General features: G+C 41.5%; 1 protein-coding gene across 2 annotated transcripts in view; it reads left to right on the forward strand.

The window, feature by feature from the left end:
- The window catches only part of LOC115236292 (LIM/homeobox protein Lhx9-like), a 146,430-nt gene that overhangs the window by 88,588 nt on the left and 40,502 nt on the right, over positions 1-17,340 (forward strand). For both annotated transcript variants that reach the window (XM_029808645.1, XM_029808644.1), the window contains exons 2-3: positions 6,588-7,129; positions 10,509-10,717. In XM_029808645.1, the coding sequence (XP_029664505.1) occupies positions 6,588-7,129; positions 10,509-10,717 (751 nt within the window). The remainder of the gene's footprint in view (positions 1-6,587; positions 7,130-10,508; positions 10,718-17,340) is intronic.

Here is a 17,340-nt window from a genome sequence, read left to right on the forward strand (position 1 = left end):
GGGGGGGGAGGGGTTCGATTCGGGCGCACAATACCGCAACTCGCATTCAATTGCGCCAAACAGCTTTCTTCGGTCCCGGCAATCTCCTCTTCGACACAATAAATTTATGGTTCCATTCAGGGCTCGTACACACATACATACACATACACGTATATGTGCGCGCGCAAACGCGCACGCATTACAATAAGACCGCGGCCTGTTTAATAGAATAATTAAGGACCCTCGTACGGCAGCTGATGCCCAACGGGCGCGCGCGCGCGCACACGCGGTCGCGTATGTACGCGTATAGATGCGTGAGAATATAACGTATGCCGGCTCGCCCGGCTGGCATTGTTGATTCGTAGGGTGCGCATTTTGTACAACGAGGTCAGAAGGGAATTAATGCATTCATCCGAATTCCAAACGGAATTAATGTGCTCATCAAAAACACTGTGCCGGCGGCTGCGGTTCTTAATTTACAGAAACGCGATCTTTTTTTCTTTTTTTTTTTTTTGTTCTTTTTTTCTTATCATCTCAAAGGATCCATCCGAATTTTTGACGGATTTATTAAAGAGCGAAAAAAAAACACTGTGTATATGCGATATACTTGGACTTGCGATATTGTGATGCGGTATACACAGTTCAGATTATTACAATGGCTCTTTTAAAAAAATAGCATTTCTATGTGATATAAATTTGGGCATTATATTGTTGAAATAACGATAAATAATTGTGGCCCACGAGAGCGCAATATTGTCGCGCGTGTCGATAGAAATAATTATCGCGGCGCAACACGTGGCCGCAGATTATCGAAAAATCGGACTGCTTAATTGAGCGGAGCGCGCGCACGTTGTTCATTCGCCGTTGTACGGATAAAACGGTGCGACGATTAGCGGTATTGCGAAACAATATTTTTCAGATAAATCCGGATAAGATTTTACTAGTCGACAGCTCTGAATGAACAATCCTTCGCTATCTCGCGATATTTAAGACGCCGCCTGATCGTAGAAACACAATGTAGAAAATATGATTTAATGCGAATTCTCCCTCGTCATTCCAACTGACGGATTCATATTTGCGAGGAGCAAAAGAGTTGCCAGGTTGGAGGAATGGCGAGAAGAAATGTGGATAAGGAGATACGGGAGGAGGTGCGGAGTGGCGGGCGGGGGCAGACGTTTTACAGCGGCATTTCGAATGGCGCTGCAAAATCGCCGTGCAATTTTCTTTCCGCGGGAGAATCCAACCGCGAGCGGGGGAAACGCGTACGCGAAAGTATATACACGGCGTTCTTCTGCATGGCCACGTGATTGGTCGTAAACGCCAAAAATATGCGCCGATTGGCCGGCCGTCCGGCTTCAACTTTATGGTAGCGCCGGTATGCCGGTCGGGTTTTATGGTTAATTTTTGCAATTTTGTAATTGCTTCGCAGCCCTGTGCGAACGAGCGCTTTTCCCTTCCCTCTCCTTCCTCTCCGTCCTCTCCGTCCTCTCCGTCTCGTCTTTTCTGTTCCACTGTGTTATCCCCGTCTTGCAGCAGCTGATCATGCGAAAACTCGCTCTTCACGATAAAGATTTAGCTCAATGTTTTCTCAAACAGGTATTTATGTGTGTTATCAATTTATATGATACGATCATGTGATATGCATAATAATATCTTTCACGTTATAGCTCTATTAAACATAGCGCTTGTGAGAATATTTATTAAGGTTGTAGAAGATTGTGTGTGTGTTAGTTTGATTGGGCAATGTTTCGATAAATTCAAGATATCGAAGGGGTAGAGAAAATATTGCGATATCGAAGCGAGAGATCGAGATACTTGGATAAAGTATATCGTTAGCACGAGTGTGTCAGGCGCGCGTGAGCGTCGCGGAGCGCACCGAGACCGCAAATAACTGTTTCCGTTGGAATCCTGCGGCCTGCACCTTGCCATCGGCCGCGATATCAACGCCTTGACGCGCCGTATTTAAAGCGTATTACCGGCGAGAGGCCGTCTCGAGTGGGTCATCGATCCTCGGCGTGCAACTTTTCGCTCTCCCTCGCGATCGCGATAAGCTTCGCGCGGCACGCCGAGTTCGCTGATAATCGCGACCGCGATACGATACGACGTAATACAGGCCGAAGAAGCGAATATTCGCTCGAGCGTGTGAAATCGAAATGCATCGTTTGAGGACACTTGGATGGGAGATCTGTTCTTGTCAGCGTTTAATTTTTTAATCGTCTTTACATTGCGAATCGGCGAGAAAAAGAGAAAGATTGTTAAACGATATTACTATTCGAGCTTGAAGAGTCGTTCGAAACGTGCACCCTGTGGTCGCGTCACTCGTCATCTGTAGTAGCGAGCCACCGTGTGTCGGTGGGCGACCGATGGCGGCGGCTGTACACACCTTCCTTCCGGCCTTCCTTTCCCAGGAAGTGGAGTCAAGTGAACCCGCCACCACCGCCACCGCCGCCACCGCCGGAAACTCCGCTAATGACTAAACTTGCTAATTTCGGCCAATTAGGCTTCCAACGCTCCCACCACGCCCGTCCCGTTTTCGACGTTTCCTGATCTCCGCCTGCTCGACTGCCTTGTGTCTAATGCCCGCCGCACTTACCTTGACCGATAGACGCTAATTTTATTGCGCACTGCGGCTCGCATATTATTCCCGTAGCAGTCCCATTTCGGGAGGTTTGATTACAAACCTCAAAACGGCAACATTATCTCACTGTGTATTTTAAGTAATGATCTATAAAATTTGCACGTCAGAAAAATTATATGCCCATATGTGTGTGTGTGTGTGTGTGTGTGTGTGTGTGTGTGTGTGTGTACATTTATATATCATTATTATATACATCATTATATATTTTATTTTATATTATCTTGTACATATACTCTCAAATTACCATTTTTATTACGTTTTAAATTATGGTCATTGTATACTCATTTGGTTGTCTAAGGCTACTTATCCATGAGATCAATTTTAAAAATTAGTCTATACGTTTCCGGAGGAACATAAGTATATCACATACATGTAGGGACTTAAATAGAAACTACAACAGTGTATATATATATTGGCGGCGATACTGGGTTCGACTCTTGACGGTCCCCATAAATATCTGACGTTGGCAGTTCGTTACTTTGTGCCACGTGAGTTTCAAACCGACCATAATACCCGATATTCCTCGGTGAAACATTCTACCGACTAATAATCGTAGCTGTCAATTTATCTTTTTCTACTTAATTTCAAGGAGTATATAAAAAATGCATACGTGCGTGTAAACACATACATATAATTGTACTATTTATCTCATAAACAATAATTTTGTCCAAATAGATTTTAAGAGATTCATAAATCTAAATTTATCTTTAATTTAAGATCATAATTTTTTTTTTAAATTATATTTTAGGAAAGTAATTTTTGTTATTCAAGAACGTAAAAAGTAATGAACCTAAAAATTCTTGTAAAGTTAACAAACCAAATCCGGCTTTTAAAGATCTCTAAGAAGGGGCAAAGAACAACTTAGCGCTCGAATTGTTCCGATTTGAAATTTCTAAGGATTGCGTCAAACAAATTCAGCGAACATGGCGGGCCAATACATGGAAGAAAGCCGCTTTCTTCCTTCGTCTGGATTCCTCAGTAATTGCGTGCCATGGTCCCTCGTTGTTGTTCCTCTCTTCGTCCGCCTGTTTCATTGGTCCGAGGAGGAGATCGCGCGCGCGCACGCCTTTTCATTTGTGCTCCCTCCTAGAATACACTTATAATAGGTGAACCGTGCGTGGCAAACAGGGAAGAGGCCGCCGCGACGTGCCTAATCACTATAATCGTCCTCGCCAATAATTAGATTATTTTCAGTGTCTTCCAGTGTTGTCCTTCTCTCACCGGTGATTACCAAGCTGAACTTATCATTACATCCCCACATCGATCCCCTACTCGCCTCGGGCGTGTCCTAAGGGAATGACCATGTTTTTTTGTGCGGGACCAGGGTAACAATCTAAGACATTTGATATTTTCTCGAAAAGCGAGATTAAAACATTGTAAGTTACTCTGACTAGAAGCTTTGTAAATTTATTATTACAAAAAATAGAAGCAGAGAGAAAGAGAGAGAGAGAGAGAAAGAGAATAGAAAGGTTATTTTACTTCATCGGTATAAAATAATATATCTGAGAGAATTGTATTATAGATGTTTATTTGAAGAAAGTCACGGCTGGACTAATTAAATGAATTAATAAAGTTGTAAATTTGTAATAAATCACCAAGAATTCTAGACACAAATTTCTCTCGACATTCTAGCCATAACGAAGTGGTCGTAATTTTAAGAATTCTCCCCGACATCAATTGATTCTGACGCACTTCCAGAATGCGTTTCGGTATTTGTGAGTTCATAACGTTATTTATTATGTCATTAAAGTTTATTTTATCATTTGATTTTATTAATAGTCATAAGAAATATTTCAATTCAATTCGGATGCGGGCGATGTAAAACGCGACCAGTCGAAAAGAAATTTTCTCAATAGAAGAGAGGATTGGATGTCCCTCCTTCTTTGGCAATTTAACTTTTCTCAGCTATTATTACAAATCACTGTATCACTTTATATTTTATATTAATTCAAAAAAATAATGTTATTAAACGTAACCGATACACTCGATTCACGTTCGAAATAAGAAAGAAGATGTAAGCGTCCTTGAAACGCGTTCAAAGAGCAAACCGCCATCAAGGGATTCGCGTTTCATTCACCGGAATGTAACATTCCTCCCCCGTCAGCTGAGGGCCGCCATTAATCCTTAGGCTGACTTTCTTTCCGTTCGCTGTCGTACAGAACGGGGCGTCCTCGTTATCGGCGCTTATCGCTAATAAGATCGCTGGACCGCTCGTTATCGTCGTCGTCGCACTCGCCCTGTCCTCATTTTCGTACGATTGCGATCGTTAATTATCCCTATCACAGCCGATCGCCCTCCTCTTTTGCCTTTCTCCCCCCTTTTCTCCTCCACCCACGCGCTTTCGTCGTTCTCCTCGTCATTATCATTCCGGTAATTACCGGTGTATTCCCTCGTTATCATCTTGTTATCGTTCGGCTATCGCGCTTCCGCGAGGAGGAACGAGTGTCTCCGGAGAGGTCAGGCCTCGTAAACGGCGTGGGAGAGTGCTGATAACGAACGAACTGAGAGTATCGGTGTATGCTTGAAATTAAATCGACGCGCGAATCGATTTTAATTGATCTGGTATAAATCGGTGTTATATCAATCAGCTGCACTTTATTTATACATATAACTATTGCACCTTGATTTACATCGCGTTCGATGAATTACCCTTGATTATATATTATTATTAGATACTACGATAATCGATGATGATCCAAATCGCTGGTAGATTCATGAACTAAGTGCCGACGCGACACGCGCGAAACTTAAGTAACCATATTAAGAAGAAGCGGACATACATACAGAAACGCGGAGCAAGCGAGTCAGTAAGGGCATTAATGCATCGGAGATTTATGTGGTAACGGCGAGGATGAAATTCCATCGCGGTAGGTGCTCGTATAAGTGGCACGCTGCTCGCTGGCGGAGGCGCGAGAGTTATGGTTGCCCATACTGATATCCACTATAAACTCTCCCCTCCACCCACCCCCGCTGTCTGCCTTCTCCGCGCGTTCTCCTACGCTCCCTCTCTCTTTCTCTTTCTCTTTCTCTTTCCCTTTCTCCCTCCACCACGGCATACTTAATTAAATACGTATTAAGAGCCTGAGTGTGTTCCAATGTACCGATGTGCGCTTGCATCGTGGAATAATATATGCTTCAGCGCGCGCGCGCTAATTACTTTCTCCCACCGAGGGTCGCGCACACCGATATTTTTACTTTCCCTGCGTACAATGGGACTACATTTATCGAAATAAAGCGCACGAAACGCGTTCTCCCCCTTAAAAGAATTTTTCAATATTATATACGTGAATGCGAATTTATTATCAATTATTGCTATAAAAAACGTCCTTTTATTATTTATTAATCATTATGTGCGTGTATATATGGTGAATTGGTTAATTTTACTGAAAAAAGATGCTAAGGCCTAAGAATTCGGGGAAGAATCCCGTAAGACCTTTGGCTGCTCTTAAAATCGGCCGAATAAAGGGCGCTCGTTACTTTTGTCCCGAGGGACAAAAAGACAGAAGTTTCGAATAGAAGGTTGATCGGCACCCGCAGGGTTACCAGGACCATTATTGTTAATTAAGGTGGGCGTGTCCCGCAGATCACACTTGTCAGTTCCATGGTTTCCATAATAAGTCGGGTTTCATGAATTCTAATGTACCTTTTAAGTTAACAAAATTTTTTTCCGTTTGCATTTGAATTCGATGACTTTCGTATTGCGCTATAAACAGCCACGTGGGTAAGATTTTTTAAATATAGCGAGAATAATATGCAAGAAATTATATTTTATATAGTATTAATTATTATATGATAATTAGGAAAAATTCTCCTTAATTAATAAATGATCACCGAGAAAAATAATCGATGTCTCGATCTATCACATTTGTTGATTTAACACGATAACGATTGTAAGATTTAAACACTGATACTTTTATATGAAATTTAAATCAATCAGCTTAAAAAAGACGCTTTTATTTTATCGTTACAGGTTTCATCAAAGTACCGGAAGAAAAACACCGGTGCCGGAATTCAATAGAGCGCCGTAAAGCTCTTTCCTTCTCTATTTCGCCGTTGGAAACCGTCGGTGGGCTCTTTGAGCCCACCCTCTCATCGGTCAAACTGGCGAGCGCGTTAACCGCTGGCATGAACCCCCACCATCCGGGCCATTCCGCAGCCTACCCTCACCATCCCTCGCTCTCGAGCAGTCCGCATCATCCGGGGCCCGGCGGGCCGCATCACGCATACGGAACTGGCGGAAGGGGCAGCGGCAGCGGCGGTAGCGGCGGCGGCACGACGACCACCCCCGACTTGCCAAGCCCGCATTCACCCCCGCATGCCGGCGGTGCCGGCGATCCCGCTACCCCCTATGGCGCCCTGCAGCCCGGACAGGGCATGGGCAGCAACGGGCATCATCATGGTGGCGGCGGCATGATGCCGGATCATCCGCATCACCCCGGACACCCCCATCCGCACATGCCGGGACACCCCGCGTATCCACCAGTTAACCACAATAACAACTGCACGCTCAAGGTGAGTACCAGATTTTTGAAAGAACCTGCGAAAAATTTTATATTATTATTTGCGTCTCTTCGCGAGAAACGTTATTTTAAATGTCGCGAAATTTTTTACATTATATTTTATATTATACGCGAACCTGAAATTCAATATCTCGTGCGATATTGAAGCGAAGCGGGTACAGGTAGTTTCAAAGACGCGGCGAAGAGTCCCTAAGGCCCTTCGCAAAGGACCCAAGAACGGCATAACGTAGGATCACAGGCTACGATTCAGCAGATATTGTCGGTTCGTCCGACCCTCACTTACCCCGCTATTGACAAACGTAACAATGTAGGCATTTATGATGGAGAAATATAATTGAATAGGGGCGGAGGGGAGTCTGTGCGCGCGCGGTTTCCTCTTGTAGCTTTCTGCTTGATGCTTTATATCTGCCCTTCCTCTTTCTCTCTCTCTCTCTCTCTCTCTTTCTTTCTGTCTTTCCCCCACACAAGATTCTGTCTCTTCCTGTGACTGTACGTTGCTTCTTCAACTCTTATTCTTTATTCGTCTCTTTCTATGCTGACTGTACTCTCTCTTCCGGTTTCCATTTAAATATCCAAAAATCTGTACGTCTGTTGCCTGTAATTTGTGAATTATTTTTTAGTACTTTTAATTTTGCACTAATTAATGCTGTCTAGCGTGACAATTTCTCATTTGCTCAACATTTTCGTGTGATTATCACTGATTTTGTCCATTAATTCTTTGGATATAATTTACAAAGTTTGATATTTATTATCCGAATTTTTGAGGAATTATGATTTATTTCTTCTTTTGCGAAAAAAATAACTAAAATCGTAGGATTCTACTTTGACTACGGTTGTTTGAGAAGACGATAATAAAAGCTTAAATTTTTAAGAAATTATTTTTTTACATATCTAAAGAATATATATAGAATGTGAGAGAAAAATTATCAAAAAATAACGTTATTATATCCATTTTGGGATTCAAAATTTTTCTTTTCATACATTATAAAATTTTTGATTTTTTAAGTTTTACAACTATTTCAAATTCTAAAATTTGTATCCAATTTGTAATGCACGCTATTGGTTGCTCAAATTATTATTCTTGAATATTGTATTATTATTCCTTTTTTGAGATTTGGATAATTATAGATATTTTAATTGTTCTATATTCTTTTGTATCTCTATTTTTTTGGCACTCTTCTTCTTATTTTTCTCTACAGATCTCTATGTTCTGCCTTTCTTGTATTTACATCTTATCCTTCTATATTTTCTGTTCATGTCGTTTCTGATTCTCATCTCTCTGTTTTTCTATTCCTCCGACTTTACATCTTCTTTGAATTTTTAATTCATCCATTCTACATGTTTCTATTTCTCTCTACGCTTTATATTCTCTCTTTTTTTCTCATTTTCTTTCACTATTTTTTTTCCTTTCTCCATATCGTTTTTCTCGTCTTATTTTGTTATTTTTTTATTTTGCATATGCTATATTTTCGATTTTTTCAATCATTGTAATACATAACGTATCCGAAAATCTGCCGCAACTTTCGCTTTATACAACTTTGTAAGACTCAGGCACTTAGGGAGCCTGTCCCAGAATATACCCCTCTTACACCTCCACCTCTCTCCTTGTCTCTTTTCCATTCTCTTTTTCTCTCAACCGCTGCTATGGAAAAGACCCCCTTCCTCTTTCTCTCCCCTTCTCTGCCGCCCGAGTCTTTCTCTCTCTTACACACAAACACACGGTCCTCCGTTCACCTCCCCTCCCGGTCCACTTGATTCCCCTCCCCCTCGCTTCGTCGTTCCCTCTTACCATCTTTATCTGGCATTCTCTCTCAACGTTGGTTGGGTCCTTTCTAGGCTTGCCTTTTTATCCTCCCCACTCGAGCCAAGGTACCTGAACCCGCAGGCCCGCAAGGCATTCGGGGGCCCGCAGCACCAGCCAGTTGGGTCCTGTCTGCGCTCCGCTTCGTTTCGTTTCGCTCTCTCGCTTCCTTTCTGCGCGCGCGTCCATGACTGCATCGCGCAAGGGAACGCGTCGCCGAAAGCGGCGAGTTTCGTGAAGATTTCGCTCGTTGCTCGTGATCGTGGCGCTTCGTCATTGGTTCCGTAGAGCCAAAAAATTGACCAGAGGATCCTGATCTTTGAAATCTCGTCGATCGCGGTGGGGGAAAGTGAGTGTACCGCAACGGGAACTTCTTGTTGTTCGAGGCCGCGAGTGATATCCATCGGCCGAGTGAATCCGTGCGGCCCAGGATCGGATTTTTCCTCTTTTTTTTTTTTCTTTTCTTTTTTCCGTTCTTTTCTTCTTCGTACTGTGCGTTCGACACGGAGTGAGTGTATCATGGAAGTCCAATACCCGTATCACTACAATACAATCGCGCGGATGGATAAGTGGTTTCCCGCTAATATCAAGACAGAAATTAAAGTAAGCATAAACGAGGGAATTTTTGCGGGAAACACATTTTTTGGAGTGTACGATCCTTAACGCGACAAATAAACACATCCGCTCTCGTATCCGCGGTATACGTCGAATGCGTATTCGTGTGCGTATCCAACTGATACATTGCTATTGTGATTTCCAAGTTGATAATAAGAATCTAAAAATAAATTTCTAATTATGTTAAGTTTTTGAACCAATACATAGAAGTCTATTCGCTCCAACAACAACGCATTTGTTTTGTATTATTTATCAAATCGACGGTTCGGATTTTTTAATTATCCAACAATTTCTTTTTTTTTTTTTTTAACCTATATAAATAATACAAACGAAACAACTACTTTCACACACATTGCTATAGACTTTTCTTATTTTCTCCATCGTTATGTTTTTATTTAAATGTAAATAAAGAGAAATCGCCAAATATGTGAGACTATTGCTGTTGTTGTTTTGCCGATTTAATGATAAACTGAGGCAATGTAATACAATATTGAGCAACATTGTTCAAAGTGAAATTAGTGAGTAAGTTGTAAATCCCGCGAGTGAAGAGTTACGTTCGCCTACGTTCGTGTGTTTGCATAATCACGAGTAAGCATTCATAATAAGCGCGCACTTAAGACGTCGTAATGATTTAGTGCCCGTTAATGACTTTCTGTTTCGCATTAATTACCACGATGCTTGAATTTCTACTTATAATGGGGTAGGAATGATTTCTAAGACATGTTGCAACTCCTCGTACACATCTTTAAAAAATATTTCTTATCATCGTCGCGTCTTTATCGTAAACTCGTGTTTGAATTTCATAATCGACTATTTTTTCCTGCTGTCTCGAATCGAGAGGACGTACGCTAGTAATTTCGATCGATATAAATCAGTCTAGTCTGCAATTTATAAATTTAGCGGTTACGGTGTACATTCGCCTGACAACTAACAAAATGAAAATGTTATATTGTAGCAAGAAGGCGGTCCAAGCGGGTCAACAGGCCTTCGGCACTGCGCCGGCTGCGGTGTACAAATAGTGGAAAGATGGCTGCTGCTAGCGATGGATCAGTACTGGCACATTGGCTGCCTCAAGTGCACGTATTGCCAAGTTGTATTGGGGGAAATCGGCCAGTCCTGCTACACCAAAAGCGGCATGATTCTCTGCAAGGCCGACTACAGACGGTAAGTCTACCGCCTGTTTGCCCTGTCTTGTGCGTTAAATATATCTGTGACATCCGTCACAGGATTAATAGAAAATTATTTAAGAAATTTGTTTCAAATAAAAAAAAAAAATTTCTCTTTCGGCTGTATATAAGAAGGGTTCTCGGTATTTAGACGACACTACGTAAACACCGGAACGCAACCTTCTTCGGCGTATCGCCTCTTATCGCGTTGAAGAGCTGATAACGATGGTCACTCATGAATAAGCTAGAAATTATCGCTTCCATTAAATTAGGTACTACGTCGCGCACGGCATCGAATATTCCGTTCTGCCAGCGCAAGCGCGACTCTGCGCGACCAACAGAATTGCGCCGTCTAATTTCTTGAAACTAATAACGACGCGCTCAACGTTTCGTTATTAATAATAAACACTGTTATTGTGCCGGGTCATTACAACTAATTTATCGTGATACTTGCCGCGCGTTCGTTTATACCGCGCCGGGATTCCTGGGAGCCAATATCGTGTAATCAACATTCCTCTCGTGCAAAATAGCCGCGGACTAGGATGTTGCTGTTTTACGTCATATCTTGTAATTATACTTGCCTTCTCTTTTCGATAGCTTCGGCCGATTATTACTCACCGTGCTGTTGAAATATATCAAAGAGTATGTAGACTAAACTCTGCCTAAACTCCGAAGAATTCGAAGAGATTTAAATATATGTGAAAATTTCTCGAAATCGAAGATTTCATGTGACTTAAATAACGAGAAAACTAAGATTAATTCAGAGAGATGCGAATGTAGAAAATTAAGATATCGGAAATACGATAAGATAAATAGAAAATTATAACAATACAAAAATAAAATGGACAAGTTCTAATAAAAGCAAATAATTGCGATATTTATATCATGCGTGTTTAACTCAAGCGATATCGAGTATCGAAAAGACGTCGGAAAAAAATAAGACGTATTTTAAATATTTTTACCATGTTTTTTCGACACTTGCATTTTGTCGGACTATTATGATTCCATTATACTTGATACAATATGCACATCTCTCGCCAATCGTTTATCAATGAATGTCCGAAAACTTTGGCATTGCCGCGCCACGATGAATATGCACTTAATCGGCGTAGCCGTTCCAAATTTAGAGGATTCGAGGTCAGAGCGCAATTTAATGAGAAACAGACGCTGAACTTAGTTAGTCCCCCCGAAATAGATCGGCACAACCTGGCCGGGCCGCACGTACCGGAGGTAATGGAACTGTCAGTCTTTTTTTTTTTTTTTTTTTTTTACTCATCAACCGGTTATATCCGCACGAGGAGCGACATTTCTTGCATTTTACGTTGCAGTTAAACACGCTCCTCCAGTTGTGTTTCTATATACGTTTCATAATAGTATAATACCGCAGCTAAAACATTATTATGTAATACGAGAACACTAAAAGTAAAAGGAAGGCATTGATATAGACATGAGCAGGTAGTTTTGTGATTGATCACATCGATCGCTACGCTAACATTAGTATTTCAATCTCACCGGTCCTTTCCTTATCGCGCGATTGCTATTACTCGACCATAGTACACGTACGTTCTAATCTGTTGGCATAGGCGAGCGATTTAGTCCGGCCTAGTATCAATATTTGACTACGAGACGCCTCCGTCCTCGGGATGGGTCTAACATCGTCTATTCCGATGCCCACCGGTTTGCTTTCTTCCTTTCATCAAAAAATCAGAGACACGATAGATTTTTTTTTTTTTTTGGAAAATTTATTCATTTGGAACTAATAATTAAAAATAAGAAATAGAAAAAGTATTATCAAATCGTCAGAGAATATGAAGTACGAGGATGAATTGAAGAAATTTATAAACATAACGAAGATTACAGAACGCTCTCTTTATTTTTTCTCTTTCTCTCTTTCTCTCTCACACACACATACACACATACAGATATGATATATACTCTCAATCTTATATTTATTAAAAATTACAATTAACAGCCAATCTAAATTAACAAATCGGCATTTGAGAGGATGTATACACGCATCAGACTCGCCTATGATCCTCGCTTGAGGCAACAATGGCACGCTCTTGCGGAACATTCGGTACATCATATCGCGCTAAGCGCTTTATACCCCTCTGCGCAGCTTTACAATCAAACTACTGTCGGAATTGAAACCAACCGGTTGTCTCGAAACACACCATCGGTGTCTCATGTACGAGAGACTGCGACTGCTTCGTCGAAAAGAGAACGACGGATATATCCGCGCGAGCCGAGTGGATAGACAGATGGATGGAGAGGATAGCGCGCGCGGTGCGATTCGGAAAGATAGCGGGGAGGTTGAGGAGAGGCGAGATAGAAGGGATGGCGGTTCGTTTCTTTTGGATTCAAGGAATGTTTCAATCAGTTTGATTGAAGGGCTGAGCCACGGCAAGAGGGTAAACTCGATTTACAGCCGTGTAGGAGGGATGGCGCGGTGGACCAGGACGGAACGGAAGGAGAGAGAAAGAGAGAGAGAGGGATAGAGAAGGGAGAGTGCAGAGGGGTGGATGGTGGGTGCCACAATCACCGAGATGCGTCCAATCACCCCCAGCCCCCGACGCCATCGGGTTTCGGGCGTACGGACGAGGGCTTGAAGGGATCGAGGAAAAGGGGGATGACAGAGAGAGAGAGAGAGAGAGAGAGAGAGAGAGTGCGGCCAATCATCGCTCGGCTTTCCGCTGGAGCGACGTCGTCGTGATGCTGGTTTGTCCTAGATGTGCAATCAGACGGCTTCCAGCCCTCTAGCTTGCTCTGCTGGCTCCTTCTCCCTCCATCTTTCTGGCCGAATACCAAATTCCAGCAATTTGGTAGGTAGGTACTTTGTTGAATCAACATGATTGGGCTTGACGGAGCTCGGCGACGCGCCATGCCGCGTAGTTCCGCGACGAGCGACGGCGACGAGCCGCCGAGACGAGGACAAACCGGCGAAACGTCGAACGGGAAGACGAATAGACTGCCTTCGCAATCTTTTTCAGAACGGACAATGTTTTAATAATTTTTGTGATTGGATCTCATTTTTTATTTTGAATCGATCGAGAATTTAATTTGAGCCCGACATAGTCTTCATGATAATAGGATGATTAATAATTGAGAATTAACGTAATTATATCACGTCGTAGAGATTAATACACACACATGCGCGGTATATATAGGAATATGTATGAGAGAAAGAGAGAGAGAGAGAGAGGTTGTGTAGTATTTCTTGAATTAAAAAACTTTATAAATATATATATCTTTTTTAAAATATTTATATAAAAAGTTTTTTTCATTCAAGAAGAGATAAGAGAGAGGGAGCACCATTTAAGCTGAAGAAATAAAATAATAGATGATAGTGAAACATAATAATGAAACACATATTTCATTCATGTATAACAATGGTATAACATTAGAATAACGAAAGCAATAGCATAGGAGTAATAGCAGCAACGATGATAACAGAAAGAGAGAGAAGGAGAGAGACTGTCAATCGCATTCGCGCGAAAGAGAACACAACGTATTTTCCGCGCTCGATTCAGCCCGCATCGCATTGAGGGCGGCACGTACGTAGACGGTAGGTCGCCGGAGGTGCTGAGGGAAACGAAGAAGAGGGCGAGAGTCGGAGGAGTTGGGGGAGGGAGGACGGCGGCACCGGCGATAAGGGGTTCATTAGAGGCAGTTTATTACTGCCTTTGAAGTCTCTCGCGTGTTGCCGTTAAGTCGCTCGATATCTCGTAATATCTCGCTCTAATCTCGCGAGGAGAAGTTAATTGCTACCTTCACCCCCGCCACCTTCTCACCTCCGGCCGACCTGTGCGCCCCTATCGCGCTCGTCGCGCCAACTTTCCGCCACCACCCCCGGGGGCTCTCTCCCTCTCACCCTCACACATGTCGCCTTTACAATTAGACGCTTAATTCGGGCCACCGGCAGGCTGAAATTTTCACCACCCCGCCCGCCCTGCTTCCCTCGCCCTGCTTCCCTCGCCCTCGTCTCTCACCCGCTTCGACCGCGGCTCGAGTCGGAAATTTCCTGCCCTTGGTCAGCAACCATCCGTGCCGTTCCTCGAACTTGGTAATTTCTGAGTTCGACGAACGTATACGCGCGGTCGCGTGAATATCCAAAAACGCCGTAGAAGACTCCGTAAGATGAATAGAATTACAAGATGTAATGAAGGATTGTTGCAACTTTGAAAATGTAACTATTATAATTGGAAGAACTTACTTGGTTTGATTAAACGGATACTTTGTTTGGAGCGTCAATGAACAGAAAAAATTATGGATATTTTTGCAGTGATTTAGAATTGCATGAAAACACTTAGCCCTCGTTTTAAATTCAATTAATGTACGGTACTACTATAAAAATGCAGTAGACAGGCAAGATCGTTGAAAGAAAAGACAATGTCTCATGATGATGATTATCAAAATAATCATGAAATAAAATGCAGAGTGATTTAAATTAAATTACAATCGCAGTAACATACGACAACTTAATTGAACATTGCCATTCCTACACTTTTGCTTGAAATTTGAATATGTAAAATATAGTTTGCCTAGCAATAATCGCTTTTACTTGTTTAATTAATATTATTATTGTTCTTTATCGTGTTTGAAAAATAACGTTTATAAAAATTTTTATATGTCTCGTACAAACTCTTTCTCTCTCTATTTCTCTCTATTTTTTTTATCCTAGAATAAAGTAAATGTCTTACAAAAAAGTATAAGCTAGTAATACAGGAGAAAAAAGAAGAGTATATAAAACAAAGTATTAGCATAGATCCTTTTATATTAAGATTGTATACACGCAATTGAAGATATATTCGTGCGACAGTTTAATCGAAGCATAATTCAACCATTAAATCAATATCGTTTGTTACAATCTCGACAAGATTACGCGAGAAGAAGAGCAGGAGAAGGGACGAATAGCCGCGGCAAATAGAGAGGAATTAATCCGTTCAACTTGACAGCGATTTCACGGGGGAAATTAAGAGAATACCGCAGAAGGTGGTTATACCCAGCTGGTTGCGTATGGATGGTAGAAGCTGATTCACGAAATGTTTGCGCGATTTCGCGATATTCGCGTTTGACTCCGCAGCAAACCGAGTAATGATATTTGAACAGGCCCTTGTGTGTGATCTAACGATGTTCCCGGGATGGATGGATTGAAGGGAAGGACTTGTGGCCAGAACCGGAGGACCGCGATCGACTCGATCGAGAAATGCATCCGTTTTGCAACTAATCGCCACTCTGCAGTGATAATTGATTAATTAGTTTAATAATAATATTATCCTTTAAAAGATAAATTACAAATTTATATCAGACATAAATATATATGAAGACTACCATTTATTGAATTCGGCATCTCCAACTCTCTGCGTTAAATTAAAAGAAAAAATTCATATTCACTATCGTATAAATTAACAGACTTGATTATAACTAGAATTCACGTTATCTTCGAGCATTGATTATATGTGCGAATGAAGACATCTGCGGAAATTACGTTGTTCGTAATTAAATATAACAATCTAAGTGCAGCGCGTGCACGCGTTAACAAACGCAATGGATTTGCTCGGAATCTAATGAAACTCTTTGGTCTCCCTTTAAGAAAACGTTTTATGCGCGTCTCGACGAAAAAGAGGAAGATGTCCGTCACATTTATCATTGCCGAGATATTAGGTGGCATTTATGCCGGTCGCGTGTTCACAAGCCGCCTTTGAGGTTAATAATAGCCATCGCGCGATTAAACGCGTTTTTAATATAATATTTCAACGATTGCTCCTTAAGAGAAATGAATTCTTTTTAGTCTAGCTCAGGGAGTGTGAAAGAGATCTGAGATATACAATTATTATGAACGTCGATAATCTATTTAATAATATAATATATATAAAGACTTGTTTATTAAATATAATAAATATATTACAAATTAAATTCTTTATGTTTTAAAAATGTAGAATGAAAATTTTTTTACTCTCTTTTTCTCCTTTCTCTTTAATTTGTTATTTAATTGAGAAGACTTATTTTTGGAACGCAAATTATTTCTCTTGTTGGGGATCGACTCTCGACAAATCGAGTGTACGCATGAAAAAGGACCTGATCGTTAAAGTAAAAAAGCCCGCATTACGCTCGCCGATAAGTTTATCTGCGATCGAAATACACGCAGGAGGGCGAGCCTTTTCCACCCACTGAATAATAAATAGCGGCGCGATCGTCGTGCTTCGAAACGTATTTGTCCCGACGTCGCCCTGGTACTCTTTGATAAAACCGCTCGATAATGTCGATACTCATATTCCGTGCGTAACTAATCCCAAAATACATACACGAATCAACGAAAAAATGCAAGAAACACGAAAAGGAAGAATATATCGTATAAAAATACGAAAAATATTGAACGGATATTTATTAAATAGAGAAACCTTATATATTATGTATATTATATGAGAGAGAGAGAGAGAAAAAGATAATTATATTAAGGAAATAAATAGCATACTGCATACTGAAACATTTCGGTAAATACCGTATATCGTGGTTTATCATATCGTACGAGAACCATGGCGTTAACGAAAAATGACGGGAGTGCATTCAGCGCAAGATATGACGCGCGGATGCACACATGCGTCCGCGTATCTACGGCGG

This window comes from Formica exsecta, unplaced genomic scaffold (assembly GCF_003651465.1).
Source record: "Formica exsecta isolate Colony F162 unplaced genomic scaffold, ASM365146v1 scaffold247, whole genome shotgun sequence".
Taxonomy (NCBI): Eukaryota; Metazoa; Arthropoda; class Insecta; order Hymenoptera; family Formicidae; genus Formica; species Formica exsecta.